Genomic DNA, 9557 nt, shown 5'->3' with positions numbered 1-9557 from the left:
GATGAAGCAGACCTCGTTGGCGATGGCGAAGAGGATGGTGAAGATGGCCCACAGGACGCCGATGGCGCGGGAGTTGCGCACGTAGTTGGTCTGGTAGATCTTTGCAGCCTCCGACGCGGGCAGCATGGTGGTGGCGGCGGCGGTGGCTGCGGGGGCCCCGGGGACCATCATGTACATGTGTATGTTGGTGGATGAACGCAGGAGTGTTCGCGGTGCACCACTGGATCACTTCTCCTCAGGCAGGAAACATCAGCCGCAGCTGATCGGAGAACGAAGGAGGCGCTCCTGCTCCAAGCTGCACGAGCACAACAACTTCTTCTTCTTGATTTTGTTTTTGTTTTAAAAACCCGTCACTGGTGTCCACGTCCTGGATGGGAAAGCTTCTGTCTCCATCCTCCTCTCGTTCTACTCATCACTCTGCAGAGATGGGTAGACGCGCTCCCGGAGCTTCAGCCAGCATCCGTCCGTCCATCCAGCAGAAGCCGGTGCTTTTATCCCGCATTTGTTCCCGTGGTTATTTACACAAATTGTCCGTTTCCTCTCTAATTATGCCACTGCCGCGGGGTGTTAGAATTACTGTGGTTATTATCCGGACGCAGCCGCTCGTCCTGTGTGAATCAGCGTGTGTGATGTGGTTGAATGGTCTGAGCTCGACAGCAGCAGCAGCAGCAGCAGCAGCAGCTGAGCTCCTATTGAGTTAGAGCTGGAGGAGATCCGTGGTGGATATTACAAGTCCAGCCCACATCCCTTAATCCCGGCCTGACGTGGTCATCATTAACCCGGCCACATCCTAAACAGGCGGGTTGTAAAATGTAATAATCCCCGTGTTTGTACAAACTCAGCATTCCCGCAGCCAAGTGTACGTTTAATGATGGAAAATAATGAATTCTCTATATGACAGTCACTGCATACATTCGTTTACAATTATATATATATATATATAAAAAATCGACTCGCAAAATACATAATTAGGATTAGGACATTAGACCTACGTAAGCATAAAACAAACGTGGCCCATCTTGACTAAGGCACTGCGTTCATACTGATGTGTCATTTAATCTGGGATTTTATTCAAGTTAAGGGCAAAAATATCATGTAATATAAGAATTTAATAAACTATATTCAACCCTGGACTTAATTAAATAATAATAAAGTAAATAATGAGTCAGTCCACCCTAATGTACCAAATAAATAGTAAGTCAAACCAACCAATAATCTGCTTGTCTCTGAGTTTTCAACATCAAACTTAATTCAGCTCAGTTTACACGTATTCGACATGTTTCTATAGACGTATTCGTTCCTAAACCATCCATCATATAGTCAAACGTGTGTCGGTTAAAATTTCAACGTACAAAGGTTACACGTATTCGACATGTTTCTATAGAAGTATTCGTTCATAAACCATCCATCATATAGTCAAAGATTTGTCGGTTAAAATTTCTCTTTAAAAGCTTGTTACTTGTGTTTTCTTTATTTAAAAAAATAGTTTCATTAAACTACATTACCCAGAAACCTCTCCCGATTCCTGGTTGGCTAGAATGATAGCGCGTCATTTGACGTAGCTCAATGGCGCGCGAAATTGTCATGCATTTCAGTATCGACATGTCTCGCTGACTCTGAGTTGGTCTTTAACTCGTATTTGTTTTTGAAGCGCAGTGTTTTCATATTTCTTATCTCTATGGACGAGTGACAGTTCACGACACTGTCTTCGTGCTTTGTCGACATTGTTTTGCAGCCGTTCGTCTCCTGTTGTGGAAAGAGCCGCTGAAGCTAAAGCCGGTTTAACACTGGCCCTGTTGCCGCAGTATTTGAGGCTGTTTACGACGTGAAGGACTCTGTTTTACGTTCGTTTGTAAAGGAATATTGGAATGACTTCACTGCTAGAGCAACCAGGATATGACGAAGAGAAGCTGCAGATGGTGGCAGAGCAGCTGCTCTGCAGAGAGGACCAGGCTGGACTTCTGTTGTCTCTGATGGGACAGGTACTTACTTTGGTCCTGGTCTTCCTGCCTCTCCTTTCGTCTTTCCTGTTGTCTCTCTTAGGACCACATGCATTACACACATTTTAATATACCACCACGTCTCCACCAAGTCTAGCTAAACACAGAATACTAAATAAAGAATGTATTCTTTGACTCCATTAAAGTAAGCACTAGTACCACCAGTTGTACAGGTACCATAGTTTGAGAACCAATGTTAAGGGTATTTGTCATGCCTAAAACTATATATATTTAAATTTTAAAGTTAATTAAGTGGTTTATTGTTTTTCTTTAAAGTCATGAAGTAAATTTAGGTTTTAATGGCTAAGTTTAACAATATTAACAGTATTTTTTTAGGAGGGAATAACTTTAGTTGTAATAAAGTGATGAGTTTTCTAAATTGGTAAATTATTTAAATATTTATTCATGAAAATACAGATGTTAGAGATACAGTAAATAATAATCTGGTTACTAAGGTCTTTGAATAATGTGATGTACTCTCCTTTTTTCAGCCCCAGCAGTACTGTTACCCTTCCATCTTCATCTACGGCCATCAAGCCTCAGGGAAAAGTCATGTGATGCACGTTATGCTGAAGGAGCTGGAGGTGAGAGACAAATGTTTGCAGTCAGATTCAGTTACATCCAGCACATTTAAATGATGCTACATGTTTATTTGCAGTGTCTGCACAACCTGCAAGGTTGCAGTAGTGCTTTCAAAATGAGAAATGAATTGACTTTCACAGTACAGTTATCTTTTCTCTGCACCGCAGACAGATAACAGAGGTGACAAACAATGAATCAATCGAATGTCTGCCGGTGTTTAGGATGTAAGACTTTGACTTTTTTTTTTTAAACATCTTACACAAGAGTTAATTCTTATCAATCACCAATATCTGTGCACACATCACATTCTCCTGCATCTGTCATTTGGTGCATACATACAGCTCAGCTGTATAAACAGTTAACCATTAGGCTGCTGTCAATGTAATATCCAGTATATATTAAGCGGTGTTGAATATATGTTATATTTAAATAAAACATACATAACATTTTAGTTTTGTTTGTTTTATCATGAATGTTTCATCTGTAAGGACTGATATAGTTGCAGTTTGACCAAAAAAGAAAAATAGAAAAAGAAAAGCTAAGTTGTCTCAAAAATAACTGAAGTAGCTGGCAGTTAGCTAAGGAGTAGTGCTTTGCTCCGTTTTGTTCAACTCTTCAGCTCTCCAATAACAATTCCTCCTCCTCTCTTGCAGCTGCCTCATGCCATTATCAGCTGTGTGGAATGCGTCTCCAGTTCGTTGCTCTTCGAACTTGTGCTCTTCTCCTTTTTCGGCAGCGAGGCTTCATCGCTTCTCCCTCGCTCTCCATCGTTGTCTGACTTCGTACGCATCTACAGACAGCAGTGCCTTCAGGCTCCTGCCACTCAGACCAGATACATTGTAAAAAAAACTACAGACTGACATCAGAAATAGTCAAATCCATGTCCGTTGACAAATGCCAGTGACTCACTTGTTGACTATTTTCTTGCATGTGTGTCTTAAGGTCATGGAAAAAGCTGAGCTTCTGAGAGATGCTGATGCCAATCTCCTGCCTGCTCTGCTGCGGCTTCAGGAGCTGGTGAGAAATTATTGATCAAGTGAGGTGTTTTTGGATGAAATAATAATAATTTATAAAGATTATGTCCTCCTTAAGTCCAATTTCTGTTCTCCACTGTCGGTGATTAATTTTAATTTGTAAAATCTGACTGGTCCCTGGTGCATTGTGGGTGTTAAGTGGATTCAGCCTTTATAATGTCTTTGCCCTTAAGTCCTAACACACGCAGGAGTTGGAGGTGATAATTGCAACCCACATTTTCCTGTACATGTTGAGTGAAAAGGCTAAATAAGTTTTCTCTTTCTAAATTTCAGCTTCATACTCCACTCTGATCACCCAATGCTTAAAAAAAAAACAATAATAAATAGTGATGTCCAATTTTAACTTTTTGTTGTTATCCAATATGCTGATATTGTCCAAACATTTAATTTCCGATCCCGATATCAACCAATACAGGCCTGGAAATATTTATATATGTATCTGTACAATCCACTGTATGAGTATGAGATTAGGTAAATGAGCTGCAATGCTGCCATCTAGTGACTTTCACTGTAATATACAGCCGTTTTTCCCCAAAACAATTTTTAGGGCAAACATCATTTGGCAAAACCCTGGCATTGCGTTATAGGGTTTTCAAGAAAAAAAAGTTAACGATTTTTACAGATATAATATGCTTATATTAGACATTTCTAATAATAAATAATTTGAATTGATATAGTAGTAGGGTTTTCAAGAAAAAAAAGTTAACGTAATACATCAAGAGACATTCACCCCACATCCAAAAAACAAGATCATTTCTCCCACCCCTGCTGGACAGCTGCTCCACATACACAGACAAACTCACTTTTAAAAACCCTTTCAATTTAAAATGTAACCATTGATCCTGAACACCCGTCTCCACATTCTTCTCTGTGGGATGAAATGTTAAAAGCTCAGATTCCCAGTCACACTGTGAGGATGCACAACCTCCACACATGAAGACCATCTGTCCAACTGGGGACACCAGTCGCTCTCCCACCTCCCCCTCGTCAGGCAACAATGCTCAGAGCCAGGATGAAGAGCTCACATCCTGCTGTGGTGTTTCTGTCTCGGTCTTGAACTCGTCAAACTTCTCTGTCCGTTTGTTCCTCAGGTGGAGGACAACGTCAGCGTCATCCTGCTCAGTGAAATCTCCTGGGACAAGTTCAGACCAAACACAGGCTGTTTCGAGCCACTGCTGCTCCATTTTCCAGACTACAGTAAAGGTGTCATCACCTTCTCTTTGACACACACACACACACACACACTATCATGCAAAGTTGAGGCAGCACAGCCAGAGTGTGATGTGACACTGTACCTGTGACTTTGTTCTCACACTGCAGGCAGTGAGTGTTGAGCAGCATAAATCACCACTGTATAAGTTTGAACACTGACGCTGTGAATGTGAAGTGAGAATCTCACGCAGAGTTGAAGACAAACTACTTTGTGATCTTGTAAAAAACACTTCTGCTAAATATACATGTGCATTCTGTGTGTGCATGTGTGTGCGTGTGGGCTTGTACGCGTACGTGTGTGTGTGTGTTTCAGGTGATTTGCATCAGATCTTGTCACAGGACAGTCATCCAAAATATTCAGATGATTTCTACTCCTCCTACATCAACATACTGCTGGGAGTCTTCTACACAGTGTGTCGGGACCTGAGAGAGCTTCGCCATCTGGTCAGACACACACACACACACACAGGCAGACAGAGACACACACATTCTCAACATAGTGAAGATTTTACACAACACACACACACACACACAGAAGATTTTACACTCCGTAGCTTCCTTCATTCTGGACTCTCAGCTCTTTGTTCCCACAAAGGTCAACACTGTCGGCTATTAGTCAATGGTGAAAAGTTATGAGTCACAGATTCACTGGAAGTGAAATTGGATTCAGAAATATGGCCGACATAAATATTGATGGGGAGAAAACCTCTTCTGGATTCTCTTTTGTTTTAGTTGTATATATTTGAATATAAAAAAAATAATGTAGTTCTTTAAGACAGAGCAAAGACTGCACGGCTGGCCTGATGGGTTGCTGCCTATACTGTGCTTTTCTGAAGTGACTGCATTCTGATTGTGACTGCATTGTTTTGTGTTTTCAGTGAAAGAGACCGACACACACAAGCTGTGGAGAAACATCGAGCCTCATTTGAAAAAGGCCATGCAGACGGTTTATCTCAGAGAAGTCTCCAGGTTTGTCCAACTACGTCAGTGTCGACCTGACGACCAATTGCTTTTGTCTTATTTGTGTTGCGGCTGTTGTCCTCGTCGTCATTGTCGTTGTTTCCTCTGTTTTTCCCCCCCAGTGTTCAGTGGGAGCAGATGCAGCAAATGGAAGAGAAGGAAGCTGGAGCTTTGAGAGGTAACAACTCACCCGACGCATGATCATCACTTTCATCACTGACGTCATGTGACTGAGAAGCAGATGCTCAGCTGTGATGTGCTGTCGTGAGACTGCTAATTATTAGGTTCACTGGTGGAAAAAGCATCATTTGAAAAGCAAAGTTTAATCTCACTGGTTTGTGATACTAGTTTGCATAAATGGTGTGAACACCAGTGTCAAACTAAACTTATCTTTTTCAGTAGCATCTGTGCAGTATTTTTAATCCTCAGCTCTCTTTAGAGTTTATGGTAAAGAAAAAGCAACATATCAGTAAATGGTTTAAAGTTTATAAACATGGCCTGCAGATGGCGCTCTCAAGACATTTAATGTGTTGTTTTCCGTGCAGGAACAAGAAATAAAATAATTTTTGGTGACCAGGAATTGTCCAAATGCTGGGTGCCCCAAAATGATGCCCACATTTTTAAATACACAACAGAAATGTAAATCTTTTGCGTCTACAGATTCCCACATCTGTGATGAAATTACAAATCAGTGACATCTCTCCACTGTGGGACAAATAAAGAAGACATGAAATAAAATTGAGTTTTTCATGCTGCTCTCTCTCTCTCTACAATAGTACCACCACTTCTTGGGGCTGCGCCCCCCATTTTGGAAACCACAGGCCTTAGCCCATTTGCAATACATAGTTTATGAAACTCATTTTACATTTTTTTAAAGCACTTTAAAAAAATGCAGAAACATGTATATGTACTGTATACACAAATATACTATACTGTATTAGCCAACATAATAATACTGGTTGCTTTGACTTCGTTCTGTCTTCCCTCAGGTTTATCCGCTCACACCCACGTTGAACTTCCGTATTACTCAAAGTTCCTGCTGGTCGCTGCCTACTTGGCCTCGTACAACCCAGCCCGCACAGACAGGCGCTTCTTCCTCAAGGTTGGACCGTTTTTTATTTTTTTTTTTTTTTTATGTAAATAACCAAGAGTGATGGAAGATATGCCGTGACAAACGTCCTCTGTCAAACTGCTCTATCGTCTCGTTTTCATAAGTGATACGTGAATTCTGATTGCACACGGTGCAAGCGACAACTGTGTCAGTCAGTATTTATCTTCTGGAATATTATGCTGTCTCTTTGGAATAAATTAATATTCGGTCGTTGTCGCAGTGGGACAAATGGTGTAATGTTAGAGGAGGACGATCACTCACTGTGAGTTGTATTGATTTTGATTAGCTTGATCAGTTAAAGTAGGAACACTGTACGAAATGCAGTAGGTGAGATGAACCAATTGGTCTTCAAGCTGTTTACTGTAAAAGTAAATAAGGTTATTCTTGTCTTTTATTCCAACAGCATCATGGCAAGATAAAAAAAACAAACTTCTTGAAGAAAAACGAAAAGGTAAATATATGAAAATTACTTAATTCTCACCTTAATTCATGCTAGCTTGCAAAAATAATGTAAATGTCATCATGATTCAGACGAGTAACCACCTACTGGGGCCCAAACCCTTTCCTCTGGACCGTCTGTTGGCCATTTTCTACAGTGTAGTGGACAGTAGAGTCGCCCCCACCGCCAGTATCTTCTCCCAGGTAAGAGTCTTGAAAAACTGTCTTGACTGAAATTATGAAATTTTTGCATTTTGCTAATAAAAAACTGTCTTGACTGAAATTATGAAATGTTTGCATTTTGCTAATAAATGAAGATTTCTGCACAATGCACAATTGTTAAAAAAAAAGATGTTATTTGTTAACTTATTCGTCATCATCAAGTGCATTCAAATCAGTCCTTGGTTATTTCGTCATACTTTATGGTCTGTCAAGTCTGATAGGCAGATTTAATTTTTTTCACCAAATGCTCATAAATTTTAGGTTTTATGGTAAGAAAATGATTTTGAAGAGTTCCCTCAAAAAATTATAAAACCATCACGACGAAGCTTTGCAAAAATCCTTTAAACTAAACTTGAAAAAGGAGGAAAACTGAATGAAATTCATGCAGTAAAAAGGGTATTAAGTATTGGGTACATTTATGACCCTGAGCATAAAATGGTTTTAGAAAATGTAGGTCAGACCAAGGCACCATGGGGATATTTTTTCTAATCTGCATTCACGTTAGGAAACTGACAGTGTTTTGGTTTCCCTCTCCCTCTCTGTCACACCTCTAGATCTCCTCTTTAGTGACTTTACAACTGTTGACTCAGGTCAGTCACGACGACCAGCTCGATGCCCCAAAGTACAAATGTGCTGTTTCTCTGGACTTCATCTGTGCCATTTCCAGGTGTGTGACCATGTCTGTTACTTCAATAGATAATATTATTGTTATTTTACTATTCCTAGTGTTTTGTCTTTGCAGTAATTGTTAGCACCGAGATAACTGTGTCCAACTCAGATATACAGTCTTCTATTTTTGGACATAACGTCAGACTCTGAAAACTGAGAATTTGCTCCTTGATTTTATCTTTTTTTCCTCCAGGACTGTGAACTTTGAAATTGTCAAGTATTTGTATGACTTCCTGTGACCATGGAGTGTGTGAAGTGACAACATCAAGATGGAGAAGAGAAGACAGATTTATTGGAAAAAAGAAATGGGAAGAGGAGTGCACTTAAACATGTCTGCCACAGTTTGTTAGGATGTTTTTTGTTTGTTTGGTTAAACTACATTAAATTTATGCTTTTGTAATAAATGAACACTCTTTTGTCTATTTGTGTAAATTAGCTAGTTACTATTTATTCATGCTATGCATAGCCCTCAATTTGTAGTAAATGAAGAACAGCAAAGTTTAGCTACATAAATAAAAACAAAACAAAACTCTGTAGTATTATGATGGCAGTCGACCTTCACGGGTCCTCATTTATCACGCAGTGCTAAAAGCTAAATGTATTCACTTTGTATTATTTTCATCTGACGTGAAGTGATCACCAGGTAAGTGAATCATTGACCTTGCTCTGAGGGAGAATGTTGTTTACCTAATGTGTATTTATGCTGTAAAAGGGAAGTGAAGTCAGCAGTAGCATTTCTATGTAGAAGGGGAAAAATATTTCACATTTTTCCAGCCTTTTGGAAAGCTAGAAAATGAAGTTAGCCGGTTAGCTAGGTTGAGAAACAAACAAGCATTTGGCATATTTAATACTGTCTTTCCCCATTTTTTTATTACCCAATCAACATACTAGTATTGTTATTTAAGCAAGAATTAAATATATATGTATTTAATGGTGGCTTTAATGTGATGCTCATTCTGTATCAGCTCAGTAGGAAATCTTGGAGCCGAAAACTTGGACAACTGTAAGTTCAAACCGAGTTAATGGCAAATAATTACATATAGTAATGTGTTTGCAGCTCCCCTGCAGGGGAGAGAAGTGAGTGCTCTTTCAACATTAACGAAAATGTTCTTGCATATTTTACATGCAGACATGTTAAACAAACATGTTAAACAAACACGATCTTTTAAATGTTTCAATCTATTGTAGAAAGAGGCAGAGAGAACATTTCCATCTGACAGAAGGCACCAGTCCTGCACGGCTCGCAAACACAAATATCATCTACGTCTGCATTTTTATTTATGCTAAATAGGAAACAAATCACTCAGCCGTAGAAGCACACACACACAC

The 9557-nt window shown here is 39.8% G+C and overlaps 1 protein-coding gene across 1 annotated transcript; it reads left to right on the top strand.

Moving 5' to 3' along the window:
- Window positions 1-1552: 1552 nt before the first annotated feature.
- On the top strand, window positions 1553-8756 carry orc5 (origin recognition complex, subunit 5). Its single transcript, XM_025057135.1, has 13 exons — window positions 1553-1982; window positions 2492-2584; window positions 3236-3421; window positions 3525-3599; window positions 4708-4819; window positions 5142-5378; window positions 5707-5797; window positions 5911-5966; window positions 6778-6890; window positions 7303-7350; window positions 7431-7541; window positions 8114-8226; window positions 8422-8756. Exons 1-13 carry the CDS (start codon window positions 1869-1871, stop codon window positions 8465-8467), a joined length of 1395 nt encoding a protein of 464 aa, XP_024912903.1. The 5' UTR covers window positions 1553-1868; the 3' UTR covers window positions 8468-8756.
- Window positions 8757-9557: the final 801 nt, after the last annotated feature.

Source organism: Cynoglossus semilaevis, chromosome 8 (genome assembly GCF_000523025.1).
Source record: "Cynoglossus semilaevis isolate Cse_v1.0 chromosome 8, Cse_v1.0, whole genome shotgun sequence".
Taxonomy (NCBI): Eukaryota; Metazoa; Chordata; class Actinopteri; order Pleuronectiformes; family Cynoglossidae; genus Cynoglossus; species Cynoglossus semilaevis.
The sequence above is the reverse complement of the archived record's forward strand: the minus strand, read 5'-3'. Positions and strand labels throughout refer to the sequence as shown.

Bases quoted from the DNA above. Each gene is read 5' to 3' on its own strand.
- orc5 (XM_025057135.1), top strand. From the start codon at position 1,869: ATGACTTCACTGCTAGAGCAACCAGGATATGACGAAGAGAAGCTGCAG. The intron at 1,983-2,491 runs GTACTTACTTTG...TCCTTTTTTCAG, and splicing joins TGTTGTCTCTGATGGGACAG to CCCCAGCAGTACTGTTACCC. The intron at 7,542-8,113 runs GTAAGAGTCTTG...TCACACCTCTAG, and splicing joins CCGCCAGTATCTTCTCCCAG to ATCTCCTCTTTAGTGACTTT.